The sequence below is a fragment of the Thamnophis sirtalis genome, unplaced genomic scaffold (assembly GCF_051295495.1).
Source record: "Thamnophis sirtalis isolate CommonGarterSnake01/CBP01778 unplaced genomic scaffold, rThaSir2_p1.2 scaffold_5, whole genome shotgun sequence".
Classification (NCBI taxonomy): Eukaryota; Metazoa; Chordata; class Lepidosauria; order Squamata; family Natricidae; genus Thamnophis; species Thamnophis sirtalis.
The window spans coordinates 104,055,342-104,074,413 of record NW_028261385.1 but is presented as its reverse complement, the minus strand read 5'-3'; the positions used below and the strand labels follow the sequence as shown (position 1 = coordinate 104,074,413).

General features: G+C 35.3%; 1 protein-coding gene across 2 annotated transcripts in view; it reads right to left on the bottom strand.

Annotated features, from left to right (window-relative positions):
- TNKS (tankyrase) overlaps window positions 1-19,072 on the bottom strand; it is a 98,901-nt gene that overhangs the window by 49,605 nt on the left and 30,224 nt on the right. The window contains exons 4-5 of one of the 2 annotated variants that reach the window (XM_087716379.1): window positions 8,043-8,079; window positions 7,361-7,436 (exon numbers count right to left, since the gene is read on the bottom strand). In XM_087716379.1, the coding sequence (XP_087572505.1) occupies window positions 7,361-7,436; window positions 8,043-8,079 (113 nt within the window). The remainder of the gene's footprint in view (window positions 1-7,360; window positions 7,437-8,042; window positions 8,080-19,072) is intronic. The other variant, XM_087716380.1, reaches the window with a different exon arrangement.

Below are 19,072 nucleotides of genomic sequence, written 5' to 3'. Positions count from 1 at the left end.
ATGCGTGCAAATTCAACTTTACCAACATAAAACAACATAACTGAATTATCAGATTAGTCTCTAAAACTTCTCAAGAACACTAGATTGAGTATAGTATGCTATTAACATCAATAGTAAAAAAGAAAACCTCCTTCTTCAGAAAAATTGCATCAGGACAAAATAACTGCCTGATAAAAGGGGCTGTTGAACAACTTTTCTCCAACTTTGAAAAAATAAAAAAAAATCTATTAGTGGAAGCGATCAAGAGCCAGCTGAAGCTTTGGCTGAAAGAACAGATATTTTTACCTGTTTCCATTACTCACTGCAGCCTTTAATACCATCTCAGACATATTTCTCCAAATCTCCAAGTAGTTTTTGTGGAGATGTAGGGAGAATAAGCAAAAAAACTGCCTTCCCCTCTATTCACAGATTAATAATTGGGACTCAAACAATAATGAACACAAATTAAGGAATCACAATTGAAACAGGATCAGCTTAACAAAAGAAAAAATTTAATTAGTATTTTACTGGGAAGTTGCCAGCAACAAGTTATACAAATTATTATTTTAAAAATAACTGGTATAAATTAGCAAGTTTTGTACTTTGCAGATAAGACTTGAAATACCACAATGAATGAATGAATGAAAACAAGAAGTCAATTTTTCCTGCCTGAACTAAAAGGCCCTCTATGTATAACATTTATATCTTGTTTTTCTTCCAGATCTCCTCCAATTATTTCATCAAAGAATCTTCTATGGCAGATCTGAGATACTGTATAGTAATTGGCTCAAGATCATTCAGAATGTTACACGGTTGATTGGAAATTTGAATCATGACTAGGATCATTACATCATCTTACCTCTTTGATGACTAAAATAAGGACTATTTTACAGGATTCTTGAATCTTGAATCGCAGTAAAAAAAAAATCAGTGAAGAATAACATGACCCACTGACAATGTTTGGAATGGGCCCTCTCTTTTGCTTCCGTTAAAAATTAAGTTTTATAACACCTTTATACAAAGTGTTTTGTATATTAAATTTATCTTTTCATTCTCATCAGTTACAATATCTGAATTATGACTTTTAACCAGCATGTGGTTAAAACTAGTAGCAGATCAGGATTGGTGAATCCCAGGTTCTTATTTCTAGTCTTTCTTACTTCTCCCTTGACATCTGGGTACAATTAGAAAAGAGAGTTATAGAACTAAAACTGCTGTCCTATTGGGAGACTTTAATGCTAGGGTGGGTATTAGTTTGCTTGATAATGCCCATTTGGGCATCATACCTGAAGACTAATTTATCAGCTGGCCTACCCTGCCATTCCAGAGAATATGAGTTCTAAACTGATCTTCTTGACTTACGTAAGTGATCTTCACATCCCGGGAGGCAGTTGTTTATATATGTTTTTATTTTCCATACTGGAAATGTTAGGATAACATTGTGTTTGAACAGACAAAATGAACTTATTCTTAGACATTCAAGTTTATGTGAGGGCAGCAACCATCAATTAACTGCAGTACCTTTTATGGCAGTTCTGATATAAGACTACCTGTATCATCCAATAAGAGTTTATTTGCCCACCTGAAATGAGACAAACAAGGAGGCTCAAAGGCAATTGCCTGCTTTATGAACTCTTAAAAGGGACCAGCCTTGGGTAAAAATAGTGTTACAACTATTTAAGATCCAAATGCAATTTTTACTGGGTCTGCCAATGTATGTTTCATGTTTTAAAAAAAAACATAATAGAAGCATTGCCTGCTAGGAACTGACAGCCTGCAAGATCTAAATTGCTGGTCCTTGATTGCTCTTGGTCAAGAAAGACTCTAAAAGCAGCTGTGTTTGGTTCCAAGAAACCTTACACCAAGCAATCATGCCAAGATGTTAAAGCCGAGACACAATTACAAGAAACTAATAGAGACACCAAGAAGACTCACTACATAACTACAGTGTGGTCTGAGTTAGAAAGTCAGCAAAAGGGTTCAACTCAGTCGTATTTTGGAACATCATGTCTGGCTTGCTGAAGGGGTGTAAAGCTACTTAATATCCCTATCTCAGCAATAGTTTGGCAGGATTTTTATACTAAGTTATTTGCCAATCCAAACAAGGATCATCCAGAAAATATGATTACTAAGTTTTTGATCTCTTATAATCTTCCTCCTTAGCCACCAGTGTGAATGACAGAAATTACATTTATTACTGAAGCCCAATAAGACACCTGGTGAAGATTTGCTATCCCCACAACTCTTTCGGACTCATATTGACTGGCGAACTCCCCTGCTGGCAGGTTGTTTACATATATGGACAACACTAGTCTTATTTTCCAGGAGGCTGGATACTATCCACCATATTTCCTTCCATATTGTACACAAAAAAGGAGACAAGGAAGACTCCCAAAATTACACATCCATAAGCCTTATAGATTATAACAGTTAAGATGTATGCAAGGTATCTCTTGAAGAAAATAGAGAATTGGGCAAAGAATATATTAGTGGACGAACAGGCTACATTCAGATCTGGGTATTCCACAATAGAGAACTGATTTGTTCTGCATCATCAGATTTGCTTAATGGCCATTACAAAAAACGTTGACAATTGGGCATGGTTGTAACAACCTGCTTAACAACCACATGTCATACGACTGTAATCCCAGGGTCAATTACAGTTGTAAATCAAAGATTACCTGCATTCTTCTATCTTTATCCTACTTTATCTACCATATATTAGTCTATTTTACTTCATCCTAGGCTATATTATCACATTTCAGTATATCATACCTTATCTCATTTATTGTATATTAATGTGGCTGATGCTCTTGCTTTGATATAGTAAACTAATCAGTAAAGTGTATTAATACTAGTTTGTCTGAAATGATATACTATAGGGTCTCCTGTTTGATTAGGGGGTTGCACCAGAAGACCTCCAAGGTCCATTCCAACTGTGTTACTCTGTTACTCTTCCAGTCCTGAAATTCACTGAGTCATCACAGACTGAAAGATTAAAACTAAAAACCTCAGCCCTGAGCTGGGACTTGGGGGGGGGGGGGGTGTTATTTGCATGGCAGAAGAATCAGGTCCGTTGCCTTACATTTTTTCAAAATACCGGTATGTATATTTTGCACATACAGTATGTCCTTATGCCCATGTGTAATTTTATTCTAGTTTTCCAAGTGCATATGTTTATGCAACACAAATAATAATGGTATATCTTCACTGAAGGAGAAGTTCAATATATTGTATATTTTCCACCATGTTTCATAAGCATCCTTATGGTATGCAGAAAATAAAATTAAAATAAATTGTATTTATATAACATGGGGAAGGCCATTCAAATAAAATCACAATAGTTAGTACTTCACATGATAGTGATATTTTGAAATTAAATTAATTATTATCTGGTAATGGAGGAAAGATGAAATAGTTTTCCCTTCCCAAATAATAGTTAAAGAAAAACAATGAGGAATTTTTGAACTGAGATCCACTGCTCATCTGAAGAAAGTAAGGAGAGGTTTGGGTGCTAAATTGGAGTGGGGTGGCTCTAGTCCAGGGGTGGGTTTCTTGCCCTGTTCCAACCGGATCGGTTGGAACGAGGCCGGCGGCGCGCATGTGCACGCACGTGGCGCGCGCGCACGCATGCGGCGCACACATGCGTACTAGCGTCTGCGCGATGCTCCAGCTGCTCCTGGATGATCGCGCAGGCATTCTGCGCATGCGTGGAAAGCGCAAAATTCAAAAAACCCGGGTAAGGAGCGGGCGCGGGTGTGCGGGCGCACGCGGGCGCGGGGGCTTCGCCGTTCCCGGAAGTTACTTACTTCCGGGTTCGGCGACCAACCGGATCGCAGGGACCGATGCGAACCGGTCGAAACCCACCCCTGCTCTAGTCCTCTATGGCTATATGAATGGGCTTACATTATTATTAAGTATATACAGCATGAAAAGAACATTCATTTGTGCTTCAAGCTGCTTTTATTTTCTAATTTCTAGCACTGTGCAGTAATATGAGAAAAATACTTTTCAGAAAGGTAAAGCAAGTAGACAAAATAATCAGATTTGCAGGTTTACTGTCTGTAGTAGTGTGTGGGGTGGAATCTAGTTTAGTGGCTAAAAAGCTTTAAATAATAAACCCATGTTTAATCAAATCACTTGAGACTACATATAAGACTATGCATAATTTAACACACCAATATAACTCATAGAATCAATGCTTCTGGCATAGAATTCTAGGTATCAAGAAGAAGGCCTCAAGGCTTGTTGCCATCTGATAGACAAGGCTTCTTCTATACATACAGATTTACTCTGTAGGGGAGAGGGAGAGAAAACATTTATATATGATTGTCATTTAAGTGATAAGGTGTGAAAATCAAGCCAGAAGTCTAAGAAAAATCTCTCATATGTGTAACAAATGTGCAAGCAAGCCAGCCAGCCAGCCAGCCAGCCAGCCAGCCAGCCACCCTTCCTTTCTTTACTGGGTGGGACATTTATTTCAATGCAGCATTTTAATTTATTTAGTTTAGTAACAATTTGAACGTTTATTTTATTTTTTCTTTATTGTGGTACCCAAAAGTCAACACCTTGTGTATCACATGTTTCATTGAACTGAATCATTTTCTACATTTATTATTTTATTATTAGCAGCCACATTTCCACTATGGACTTTTAAAAGGTACTCTATCTTTAATCTGAAAGTAAAAGTAACTTTGCTTTTCGCATGTTCTATTATAAGATCTGAGAGATATTTGATGTTGGACCCCAATGATTACAGGTAGTCCTCAAGTTAAGAAAGGCCAACTTATGGAACGTAGACAATCAACACTTACAAATAGGCAGTCTTTTACTAAAAATGGTGGATTGCATTCTCTTGCCTTCAACCAACAAACTACCGTGTTTTCCCAAAAATAAGACAGGATCTTATTTTCTTTTGACCCCTGAAATATGCGCTTGGCCTTATTTTTGGGGAGATCTTATTATTTTTGAGGTGCAGAAGGTGGCAAGCGTGGTCACCTCATGGCTGCTGCTGTGTTGCAATATTTTCAGGAAGGGCTTATTTTGGGGGGACTGTTTATTTTGGCACATGCGCTCAAAGGCCTGATTGGGCTTATTATCCGGGGAAGTCTTATTTTCAGGGAAACAGGGTAAAAAGCCACACAACTTTTTCATATACTACAGACATCACTGCACCAACTGTGTTTAGACCAATTCCCTTAAATGTATATTTCTTCAATATATGCAACATCACTCTTATAATAAAATGAATAGACTATGCATGAGCGTCCATTACAAATGGACATTCATGTATATAGCAAAAGAGTTCTCCTTGACAAAACATAGGTCAAACATTATGCAGATGGAATCAAATGAGCAAATCCAAAATCTGCATGGACAATATGGTTTTAAGCAATAGAAAGAGCCAATTCAGCTTTAATGTTAGTAATCGAAGAAATAAAATGCAATTGTTGCTCTCATAATGATAATTTAAAAAGTCAAATTAATAATCATTAGCTAACATATCAGATCATTAGAACTGCCATCATGGGATATGGCAACTCACCTTACTGGTCCAGTGACGTACTTATACATTGTTAAAAGTTCTTAACAATAACTGTTTAACCCATTAGTTGAATCTTTTAATTAATCTATTAAATCCATTAATTAATTTTTAAGCTATTTCTGTTCTCTGGCAGAAATTTTAGATCTATTTATATTCTGCTACAACTTCACTTTTTAAACAGTCTAACACCTAAACACTTTCCTCATTTAAATATTGTGCATTTCAGAACATTCAACTGTGCTAGTTATTGATTACTGAACAACTAATACTGTCCTTGATTAAGTGCTGCTCTAGATCTCATTTAGCAATTATTAATATAAGCAAAATCCCAGGAACTTCAGATATCAGCAATCTACAATAGCAACTGGTCTTGTAAGCAATTGACACTGCATAATCAAGTATGAAAAAGCTGAACTCTTGCTCACCTCCTTTCTATTTCTGCTGCTTTGACTGCTGTCAAAACTCTGGGCCCTTAGCTGCTACTCTGCTGGAGGAAGAATAAAAGACGGTGGTGGTAGACAGAGTAGGTGAGCAAAATGGGCAGTGACAGGCTTGAGAGACTAAGAAGTGTAGGGACCACCTTTTACAGGGGCAATCACTGTGACAACAACAAAAAAAATGACCGGCCAGATAACAAAATGGACAATTGGTTTGTCAAGCCAGAGCAAAAATATGATGTAACAGAGCCCAGCTTTGCCTAGTGGCAAAACTGAAATACCCAGGAGTTGAACCACACAGTTTAAAAACTCATGATTTTGGCATCAATCAACTGATGGTTATTTTAATCTATGCAAAAATAAAACTAAGACAACCAGTCAATTATTTTAAAGGAAGAAGAAATACGAAGTTTAAAATTGGCTAAGTGTCAATTACTTAATTCTGCTTCATTTAATAGGAGATATATACCGGCATGTACATATATATCCATAATTAAACCAATCATACTTAACATATATGAGAATAAGAGCTATTGAATTATGGAAAAATGTGTTTAGGATGTGAATTGCATCCAAAATGTTATTTTAAATCTTCACTGCACTGAATTACTAATCAAATTCTTCGAACAATTTAAACCCCAAAGAATCTGCTGGCAGCATACAAACCACAATCTGTCCCAAATTATATCTCTCATGTCCTCCCCCCAAATTACCTGGGGAGATTTCAGTCACAGAGGCTGAAGTACCTGATTACCCATTTCAGACAGTTATTAAGAATTGATGAATCCTAAGAAGCGCTAACAGACAAAATAACCATGCTGTGTGAACTCAGGTAAACTATGAGACTACAATCTATTACCTCAGATTATAATAATACATAAATTAATGAAACATCTAATTACAATTCTGAATGTATAACTTCTTCCTTTTCTTACTTCATACTGATTTAATATATTTTAATACCCCATTATGTAAAGCTGCAGTTAGACAATTAAGTGAGACTATAAAAATTTGGAATGAATATCCAACAAGATTAATGAAATTGATCTGAAATTGGCTATAACAAGCTAGAGTACTGAAACCCTATTTTTCACAGCCAGAACATTCACACAGAGAAAACTGTTCATTTACAGTTATTAACAAACCCAAACTCACAATTTATATTTATTAACAAACATTCTAAAGCACAATGCCAGGCTGTCATTTAAAATGCAGTCAGTCAACTGTATGTTCCACTATCTCTGTGAAGCTGTCCATATTGTACACATCATTCAATCTTATGTGATGAGACCCAAATTACAATCCACAAAACTGGTTAGTTATCAGATTTTTAAATTGCTAAGAAATGCTGACCAGCAGCCAAAAAAATTACAACAAATTTATATTTACAGAGACTTACTTTCCGCCCATCACTTGCATGACAATTCACATTTAAAGGTGTCAACAAAGCCATTAGTTTTTCTTCATTGCCACTCCTGCAAAGAAGAAATGGAAGGGAGAGGAAGACCCTTATAGAATATATGAAATGGAGTTTCACATTAACATCATGTTCACAATCCACCTTGTGTGCATTTTGACTTAGAAATTTTTTGCTTGAATTAGTGCCTTTAAAATATGACTATATAAACATATATAATAGAATAATTTATCGCATTTTAAATGTAATAAATATACATTTCCCAAATTGTTGCAATATTCCTCAAGCCACTATAAATAGCCTCCAGCCTCTCGCTCGAGCTTTTCTATAACATATATGTAAATGAAGGATGTGCCTTTAATTCATAAGGTAGAGAATAAAAAAAAATCCCTACATAATTTCTCATTCAAAATTGCTTTTTAAACGTAACAGAATTTGAAATACATCCTGTCTAAATTCAACAGTAACTATATCGTAGAATTACAAGCAACTATTTAGCTTTTTGCAAGTAGTTAAATCCAAAAGTCTCATGGTAAGGACTGCTTATCTGCCCAATTTTATAAAAAGATAATGACAACATGACAGATCATAAAAAACCATTTTCACCCTGATTTCTACCATCTCTCTTCAAAAACAATACATTTGTATTCTGAACAGCACTTACCTAGCAGCTTCCAAGAGTTCGTCCTTCTTGTATTCACCTAAATGATTGCAAAATATCATGCTGTTAGCATTTGGCAGAAGACAGATGAAGAAATGCAGCAGGAAGCAAATACAGAATTAAACAGAGAACAGGAGGGGGGGCGACAAGCAAGCCCACACCCCGCTGGGTGATGGAGCTGTGACGTTAGTCAGCTTGTGAAGGCAGCATCACCAGTGCCTTGGAGACGGGCAGCAAATTGACGCAGCTTCTTATCCAATCCTCAGATGAAATGGCTTTCTTCAGACAACCAATGAATGCTGAACCTCTGTCCAGAAACAATCCCTCTGATAACAGCATGGCAGCTGAGTACAGTGTCTCCTCCCCCATTTTTCCTATTCAGTCTCTTAGCACACTAGTATAGCATAAAGGCACTGACACACCCCAAGACTATTTTTTTAAAGGTACACATAATAAGGTCTGGAGTATATGTAGCCACACAATTACATTGCAATAGATTTATTTCAGAGATGATTAAAATTGTGTCCAAAGTATATGTTTATAACCTTAAGAAAACCAGTACACCATAATAAAACATGTGGGAAAGACAAAAGTATTCTGACAATAGCATTTTAAAATCGGCCATTAAAATGGTAGTCTGTTTTTGTATCTTTTGGAATGAAAAATTTATACCCTGAAATTTAACTCTATCTCACTACCACGTCCTCCACTAAATATCTGAAGAATACTGCCATTGAAAGTTTTAATGTTTTAGTCTTTGAAATCTTTATAATTGTAGTAGATAATTTTGCATTCTATTCTGTTTGGAATGGTGAGACATTTCAGAGTAAAAGTTATGAATTCAATGAAATAGAACAGTCTTTATAATGGCAACCTGTCTCCAAGAAAGAAATATTAAATGCAGGTTGATTACTCCATTTCATTTGTGGGTCTTTATGAATGGCAAAGCTTTTATACTCTCCACAGAAGATGCTAAGAAAATGCTTCAGTCATGAATTACAAGAAAATAAGAAAAAAATGGAAACAGACAGAAATTAGATCACACATTTTTCTTCCCTTGACTGAATTTGAAATGTTTATAACAAAATCACTGACTTCATGGATTAAATTTTAAAAAAATAAACAAAGATTAAGAGACTAAATAGCACATTCAAAAGAGGAAAAGAAAAGAAAAAATGAGAATGCAGATCGTAGGTATTAATAAAATATAATTTTTAAAAGATTGTATTAATGTGTTAGAATGTAAACATTAGGTCAAAATCATGTTTTGGGAACAACAGAGTTGTTATATTATATATATTCCTATATATTAGGAACTTATCACAAAGCGCAAAATTCCAGATGAAACAGAAATATTTTTATTACTAAGGTTTCAAACTGAACAATGGAAAATTACAATTGCTTCAATGTATGCTTTAAAAGATAACTAGAGAATAACTTGTGATTTTTTCAATTTCTTCTTGAAATTGCAAGATATTTTTTGATTCCTGGCAATATTGACAGGATTCTTTACATAAATGTCAATAAATTTGGTTCAAATCAGAGTTCTTCAAATTGCCAAAAATATCATAGATTATATGTTGTTACTTAATTCCTTAGATGTTTAAAGACATAAATACTCTTTAGAGAAAAAAAATACATATTGTTCCCCTTTTCTTAACATTAATTTGAGAATAGATATGCACTTGATGTTTAATTCGCTATTACTTAAATGTAAAGAAGTTGCCAATGCTTACGGTAATTCAAAAAGTAATATTGCACCAAAGAATCACTAGCTTGAAAAAGTAGAATTGAATAGCCTTTTATTATTACAAGAAGCTATCAAATTGAAGTGTAAACCTGAATTATAAGCATCTTCCAAATAAACTCAGCTGTTGATGCTTCTTTATTCACAGTATGGAAATCCAGGAAAGCATTTCTGAGAGGATTATTTATTTCTTTGGCATTAAACAGAAAGGAAAACTTAAGAGAGCATTCTAGTCAGTTAAAGAATGTCACCATCTTTTTTATTTTTATTTTAATGGGCTCTTTTATTGTGGGGTTCACTTTTTTTTTGCTTTATGATATACTTCTCTTATATTTGTTTTATGGAAATGGATGGATAGACAGATAAATGATTCAAAACTATCAAAATCAATGCAGAACAGAAACCAATGATTGATATTATACAAACAATTAAAATGATTTATACACTGCTAGAAGCAAATAAGTTATAAAAAAATGAATTTCAAGAAAGATATCAGAGAAACTGTTGTTTTACTCAGTGAGAAGCACTGAGTCACTTCACTATGGAACTACTGATGAGATGATAAAGAATTTTATTACATTTAATTCTCAAATATATGAAAAACCAACATAAAATTTTGAAGAGATTGCAGAGTACTCAGATGCTTATTATGAAATGTACACATCAGCAAAAGGAATCATTTAACAAGGCTACAGTATTACACAAAATGAAACAAAGGAAGCAATGCTTTAGTTAAAAATTGACTAAATCTCCAAGACCAGATACATTTCTACTGCATTTTTGTGCAGTGAATTTTTTTAAAAATTAAGTTTGATGAAACCATTAACTAGGGTTCTTTTTTCCCCATGTCTAGATCAAACTTTAAACTGCCTGAATGAAGGTACATGCTTGGCTTTGTCGTTGTCCAAAAATAAGTTATTATCGGTACATGTTTCTGGTAGTACATGACATACCAGCATATGAACCAGGCTCGGTGTCTCTCCACATTCTCATAGTGTATTGCTATCCAGCAAGAGCTTCCGCTTGAGAATATTGGTTTGACATTTAGGCACTCCAACTCTCAACCTATTTAGGGTCTCCAAATGGTGTAAGGGAGGTCCTTCAGCCATATTTTCCTTTAATATTATTCCTTGCTCTCTAGTCTCCTCCGTCCATCTTTTAATTCGATTTTGTTCTTGCGTACCCTCAAGAATGTTTCTTCTTTCCATAAAGCTCTTCCTAGATCTGAGTCGGTGGGCTTGGGGCATATATCCGTTCAGAGGATGTTGAGGATCATTCTCTTGCTTAGTTCTCTTGGTATCTGCTACTACTTCTCTCCTGATCTGGATCAATGCCAGTGAGAGGATATATTTTCTCCACTGGAGTAGGTTTGAGATATGTCATTAAGCGTACTGCTTCACTAAGGATGATATCAACTTATTTCACATGTGCAGGTGCGCCACAGACTGGAGCAGCATACACTGCTGCAGAGATGCTCAACACCAAAGCTAATTTGTGCAACATATATGGTTGAACTCCACCCAAGTGTAGTTTATCAATTGCCTGATGATATTGTTCCTCAAGCTGACTTTAGCTTTAGTGCTACTTAGAGATACTTCAGTGTTGGATAGTCTTGTAGTCGGCTCTCCTTGCAACATAACATCAAACTCCTCCCTTGTATCTCAATTTCAGAGGTGAAAAGCACACATTTGGGTCTGGTTTGAGTTGGGCTTTAAATGATTGATGGTATAATAATGTTCTAATTCTTCAAGTGTTGCCATAAGTCTCCTAGCTACTGCATCAAAAGTTGATTCTTGTGTAGCCCTGCTCTATCATTTGCATAGATTAGTGGTATTGAAGTCTAGTTGAACATTTGTACATAAGTTATACAATGTTGGAGATAATACACTTCCTTGTGGCATCCTGTTCTTCTGCATCATCGATCTCCTGGGGTTGGACTAGGTATCCTCCAAAGTCCCTTCAAACTCTGTTATGGTCACTGTTCTTATTCAGAGACACATAAAATTTCTGTTCTGGAGGAAGCTGCCAATGACCCTGGTAAGCTTAACATCTCTGGTGATATTATTTAACTTGTGTAGCAATAGTCCATGGTTAACAGTGTCATATGCTGCAGGTAGGTCAATGAAAACCACTTCAGGCTTTCATCAACTAAGGCAATGAACAAGGTAAGACAACATCAAGTACTCTTTCCTTCACTGCAGGAGCCCACAAATGTGGAAAAAACCATTGGTACCCGCTTTCATAAGAATCCAAATTTTCTATGAAATAACTTGAAATTAATAAAAATAAATGACACCTACCATTATTTATTCCATAGTCCAAAGAGCAGTGCCTTGCTCATAATGTATGACTTAACATATTCTTCTTCTAAATAATAAATTAAAATGACATGGAAACATCCCTTTGAGCAATAACTGCAGACAAGCACTTCCTATAACTCTGAATAAGACAACCCTTCTCAACTAGCAATTTGTCTAATTCTTCTTGAGCAAACTGCTCCAGTGGTGTTAGGTTGGATAGGTTTCTTCTAGGTTGAGGTACAGGTAGTCCTCAACTTACAACCACAATTGGAAACAGAATTTCTGTTGCCAAGGAAGGTAGGTATTAAATGAGTGATGCCCAATTTTATGACCTTTTTGCCATGGTTGTTAAGCGAATCACTGCAACCACAGAGTTATTAAGCAAATCTGGCTTCCTCCACTGACTTTGCCTGTTGGAAGCTGGCTGGGAAGGACTGTGGCTTGTCAACATTCAATGGGGTCTTCTTAGGACTTTCACCTAGAAATCTATCAACAATGATAGGTAGTGAAATTTGATGTTGTTATACCTTGTTTAGTTAGTTCTTCCTAGTTTTTTTTCTACTACTTCAACTAACCTTCTATTTGTTCTGGGGATATCTCCCCCCTTGCAGCTATGTTGAAAAAGATTGGCTACAGTCCCCTGGATCTTAAATTTCTTCATAATATTAATAATCGTAGTCACATAATGTAAATCTCTTTGGAGATGGTTTTGAAGCTTTTACTGTGTTTGGTTATTACTTTCTTCATTTCCTCCACAGACAACTGCTTTTCTTTCTCTTATCCATGATCATTGACCTGCACACAATGATACAAAATGCCTCAGTACTCCTCTCCATTCACATTGGCTGAGTGACTGATTATGAGACTGAAGGCATTTGTGATACCAATTAAAATAGTCTGGTTGAGAGATCACTAAAATCCAATGTCTTTCAACGTTTAAGGTACCAATTCTTATATTCATACAATTTTCATTTGTTTTATTATTTACAATAATATGTTAAGTTATACATCAAAGAATGGTGATGACATAAATTTCAACTTATTCCATTGCAAATTGGGATTTTGTAGGAAAAAGTGGAGGGGTACTTTTGATTTCAAATGTGTTTCTAATTTACAAGGAGTGGACAATCCAACCCATTAGAGCCATGTGATTTACTTCCTTACTGAAGATAGATGAAACTTTTCATGACGATTCTCGCAGAAAAATTGTGTCTTTTAATAGAAATGTAATTTATCCTGCTCAGAATGAATTTATCACAAAGATATTTGAAAGAATTGTAGACATATTTTGACCACTGATAAATTCAACCAGAAAAGTAGTAAGTAAAGTATTCACAAATATTCATGATATGAAGAAAGCTTCTGATAAACTGAAATGGCCTTTCATATTTATGACTTTGAGGAATATGAATTGCAGTTAGAATTTACTCTCACGGCTATAGATTATTTATCATTATCAAGAAGCCAAAATAATGATAAATAGATTTCTGTCACAAAAGAACAATATATTAAAATAAGCAAACTTTTCAAAAACAACTATAAAACCAATGTTACATATTTAGAGACTTGACTGAATTTGAAATGTTTATAACACAAAATTCAGGCCACTTGCTAGAACTTATGCATTCTTATTGATTCAGAAATTGAAATCTGAGATTCATGATTAAGTAATACTGAATTCAAACAGAACAAAAACCTGTTAGAATCTTCATAGATTTTATCATTCTTCCATATCTGATGGTTGTATCACAAAGCTCACCAATTTTTAAACATAGTTTTTCATAAGATGAATTCTAAATAATGATTTACTTTTCTGGTCAGCTGTTTTTCTATTACCAAGCCTTATATTTCTATAAAGCATACTTACAGCTTTACATATATTACAAATAACCACTATCAGGATTTCCTATGCTTGTCATTGAAAGTTACAATAAATTCTTTCAGGAGAGGCCTGGCAAAGTAAGCTTTGGGAGTATATATCAATGCCAAAAATAACTTCATATCTAAAAATAAGCCTGATGCTGACTTTAATTTAATTTAGAAACATTTTATGGACAATACATTTACAGAGAGTCTTCTACCATATACAGAGGATTTCTTTCAATTTAAGATTTTAAAAGATGAAACTTTACCTGATTGGCTATAAAGTTAAGGATAGACTGCTTCAGACTCTTAATTGCTAGAGATTTATGTTAGTTGTTATTCATTTGTCAATTGATTAGTTCTTAAAGTCCTAAACTCTCATATCATTATCATTATATCTGTTCAAATCTAATGCGACCAGTTAAAAATAAGGGCAGATTGTTTTTATTTTTCCTGTGAATATTTTGTAAATTCTTTTTGCAATTTTTATATTTTATTTATAAAATTACTCTGGTCATCACAACATTTAAAAAAAGTTGAGACCCTGGAAAGTATTAAATCATATGATGAATGATTTGAGAGACCTAGGTTTAACTAGCTTGTCATAAAGAAGGATTGATGGGACATGATAACTATCTTCCACTACTTGAGGGGCTGTCCACAAAGAAGAAGGGATTAACATTCTCTAGGATACCACAGAAGAATAGACTGGACAACATTTGAATGGGGTAATATAAGACTCCTGTCTTGAGCAGGAGATAGGACTTGAAGACCTCCAAGTTCCATCCCAGCCATATGATTCTATGATTCTAAAGTTACCAAAAAGTGGTCTATACCAGCTTTATGGTATCTATTATATATTCAAGATTTGTGCACAAATACTTCCCTTTTTTTCTCTCTTTCATACAAAGAAGAGTTCATTGGCAAGCATGATAGTTATAGGTATCCAAGGACCTAATAGTTTAATCAGGCACTGTCACACTGAGCTTCTTCACTTTTATAAACATCACAATGCATGCACAAAAGGGACAAAGTTTACACTGTGTCAACACAATGCTATTCTTGTTATGTCTCTCCTCCACCATCAGATGCCAATGATGTTAACTGATTCAGATGCTTTATTAGGTGAAAACAATAACCACATCTCCTTTAAAAAACCATTTACCTTAATTTAAACATCTAGGACAACTGCTATTCTGTGTCTCATCTTCCTTTCTCAGATTTGAGTAGTTTTGCAGAAAAATTAATCACTTGGATACACACACACACACACACTGGGGCAAAAAAGTATTTAGTCAGCCACCAATTGTGCAAGTTCTCCCACGTAAAAAGATGAGAGAGGCATGTAATTGACATCATAGGTAGGCCTCAACTATGAGAGACAAAATGAGAAAACAAATCCAGACAATCACATTGTCTGATTTGGAAAGTATTTATTTGCAAATTATGGTGGAAAATAAGTATTTGATCACCTTCAAACAAGCAAAATTTCTGGCTCTCACAGACCTGTAACTTCTTCTTTAAGAGGCTCCTCCTTATATATAAAAACTCTACCAGCAAAGCAGATAACAGCAGGTAACTTTTGCAAGGACATGTAGCAAGAATACTGAAAAAAGAGGTAGAGGGGTTCGTTCTGGCTACCAAGATCAAGCCTTAAGAACAAATGCATATAGAGAGAAGGAGGAGCCACGTCACGATGTTACAACATGCAGTCTCGATATTCCGAGACCGCCGTTGACACTTTTGCCGCTGGAGGGTCGATTGAGACCTAAACCGTCCCGTAGAGATGGTGATCAGGAAGACAAAGCCTTGCTGGTCTCAGGGATATCGCAAAATCCCTGATAGACCCAAGGGAAGTGCTTCAAGTCGGTGGTAAACAGGCAGCCCCATGGCTGATGAAATCGGGACGCTCCGGAAGGAAGGAAGTGAAAAGAGAAAGTAAGACCATCTGGTGAGGTATTTTTTCTATTTTGCTAAAGACTGCCCAAAGAAATGTTTCTTTAAAGCCAAATTAGATCCTTAAACAAAAGAAATGAGCGGCGAAAATAATCCTAATGGGATCGCTGTAGAAAGTTTTTTTTTCTTTGTAACTATTTTTTGTGGATTGAAATGCTTGTAACATTCTTCATCTCTCTTCTTAAAGTGAACGGATTGGTTTTTTTTCCTTCTGCTTCTTGTTGCTTTATTTTTTGACTTGATTAAAACCTTTTTTTATTTTAACAATTCTTCCTACTACTTGTTATTAAACCACACTAAAACAAATCTAAAGAACTTTGTTCCCTATAGAAGGTGAAAATTAACTGCCACTCGAAGGTCAGAAGCTGGGATTTTTGAAACAACATCTCTCTTCTTTTCTTATTTGACTTCACTAACTTTGCAGCTGAAAGGTTTGCAACTTGTTTACAGAAACTGATAAAGAACCAAGGGCACGAACTGTTTTCATAGGTGCGTCTGATAACTATTTTGGCGGAGAAAGAAAGAAAGAAAGAAAGAAAGAAAGAATGAAAGAAAGAAAGAAAGAAAGAAAGAAAGAAAGAGGGGGAAATAGAAACCTTCCCCTTTGAAGAGCATAAAAGAACTTGTGTTCAAGTTAATTTAAAAAAATAAATAAATAAGAGAGACCTAGAAAGCTAGAATGGCAGTCGCTATTAGTTTTTTTCTTTTTCTTTCTCTCTTCTGTTTTGGAAACATGGATCAATACTTAGATGAGGAAACCTTAAAATTCCAAAATATCTTGGCTGGAATTCAAAATCTATTGGAAGGATATGGGAGAATTGAGAAGAAGTTGGAAAGACTAGTCTTCCTCACAGCAAAAGATGATGGGGTTGGAGCTCCAAAAATTAAAGGGGAGAATGAAGTTATAGAAGATAAAGATAAGACAATAGATGAATTTATTAATGGAGCAAATGTGGGTGAAAGTGGAAAGAAGGGAACATAGAAAAGGGAATTTGACAAATTGGAGCTCTACCCCAGATTCCAGGACACAGAAGAAAAAAAAATACTAATGATGATAGACATAAGAGAATTTTTTTCAGAAGCAAGATTGACAACCAAAGACAAGTTAATTTTAGTAGCAACTGGTGGGCAATGAGATTATCTGAGAGACCCTTCAAGCAACAAAGTGCGGAGAGAAGCCTATAAAAACCTTATAAAGGAAATAAAAAGAAGACTGACTCCACAATTGGCAAGAGAGATAAGACTGTTTTGTTATTGGAAAGATACAGGTTGACAATGAAAGTTGATAATAAAAAAATAGTTGATTTTGGTGATTAATAAGTAGGAATTTTGTAACTCTTAGATTGTTTTAGATTGTTAATGTTTACTCACTAACAATTAATTAACCATAAATAATAATAACAAAATGATAATGGATACAGTGTAATGATATATACATGTATTTAGTAAAAGAAATATAGGATATAAATTGTAAATTGTGACTTGGGAAAAAGACCTATAAATTTTATTAACAAATTTTCATTTAGATCTTGTTATAAAGGCATAAGGTTTTTTCTTTTTGGGGGAGTCTGACAAGAGGAGATAGGACATAAATAGTAAATGATTTTTAGCCAATTATAATAACAAGGAAATATTAATGGTCATTGTTTAACAATATATACATGCTATGGTATTGGCAAAAGTAACTTGGATATAAATTTTAATCAGTGAGTTGGAAAAAAGGGGGGGGAAGGCTTAGAAACTTTATCAATTGACTTTTACTTAAAAGATGCTATAAAGGTGTATTGTTATTGGAGGATTTTTTGAAATAGCTAATGAATGCCATTATGTGGTTGTGTCTTTAAGTATGAATGATTTGAGGTAAAAGCATGTTCAAATAATTGTAGTCAAATGAGAATTGTGGTACATTGATAGTAAGATATACAAAGATTTTTGACTTAAAGTGTATAATCTAATATGAACTATAAGTAATGACTGTGGAAGAAATGCATGAAAGTTATCTGTAGCCAATCAACACGCTTTCTACAAGATGTAATGAAGGATGATTCTTTTTTGTGTTTTTGTTCAATTAAAAAAAATTTCAAAGAAAAAAAAAAGAACAAATGCATATAAATCCAGAATTAAGAAGACAGTCATAGATAGCATATGTTATCTCTGCAAAAAAGCTGAAGAATAGTGGACCATCTAGTTAGCTGCTGCAAAGCAGGTCACACAGACTGATTTTAAAAAATCGCATTAAAAAGTAGCAACGGCAAATTGGAATGCAAGCAGGAACTGGTCAAATGACAAAATAGAGTAAAGTAATAGAAAATGAAGAAGTTAAAGTGCTATGGGACTTTAAAATTCAAATAGACATATCACCCCAGGCTGAACAACTATTGATAAGAAAGATCAAAAAGTCTGGATATAAACATTGTTCAGGTAGTCCTCAAGTTACGAATATAATGGAGCCTGCCTATTATATTTGTAACCCTAGGATTCATAGGAGTGAATTGCATAACTTGACCGTGGTCACTTTCACCTTTCGCCCACACATTCGCTAATTGAGTGCGCGGGTTGTTAAGTGCACATGAGGTATCTCAGGGTGGGGAAGGCCATGTGGGGCTTAGTGATGGAACAGGCCACCTGCTTCAGACCACCCAAGGCCTCCACTGACCCACAAATAACTCATGCAATTGCTTCCCTCCCCCTGCTTTCTGCCATATCTTTCAAAGATCTAGCGAGCTGTCTCCCCTCCAATCTCTTTGCTTCTTTGCCTGCTCCAGGCAAAGAGCAGAGGAAGACCAGGATGAGCATGCCTGCTCAACTTCTTTGAGTAACCGAGGCTGCCTGCCACTTCTGGAGTGGCAGGCAGCCTCGTTGAGTCTCCTCCAAAGGCTTTCAGGATTGGCGCAGAAAAGTATTTTCATGCTAAAGTGAGGACTTGGGGCAGCAAACTTGTTTGATTTCAAGTCTCTCATTGGTATGCAAATACTTTTCTCCCTGGAAACTTGGAAGCTTCTGGGTGCCCTGATCTTATGTGACTTCAGGCACCTATTCTCTGAAAAAGCAGATGGGTGCTTGAAGTTGCACAACACTATGACCCCTAGAAGCTTCCAGTGTCTGTCCAGGTGAAACATGTTAGAGCGCAGATGGGGACTTCAGGCACCCATTTCCACACCAAGGCT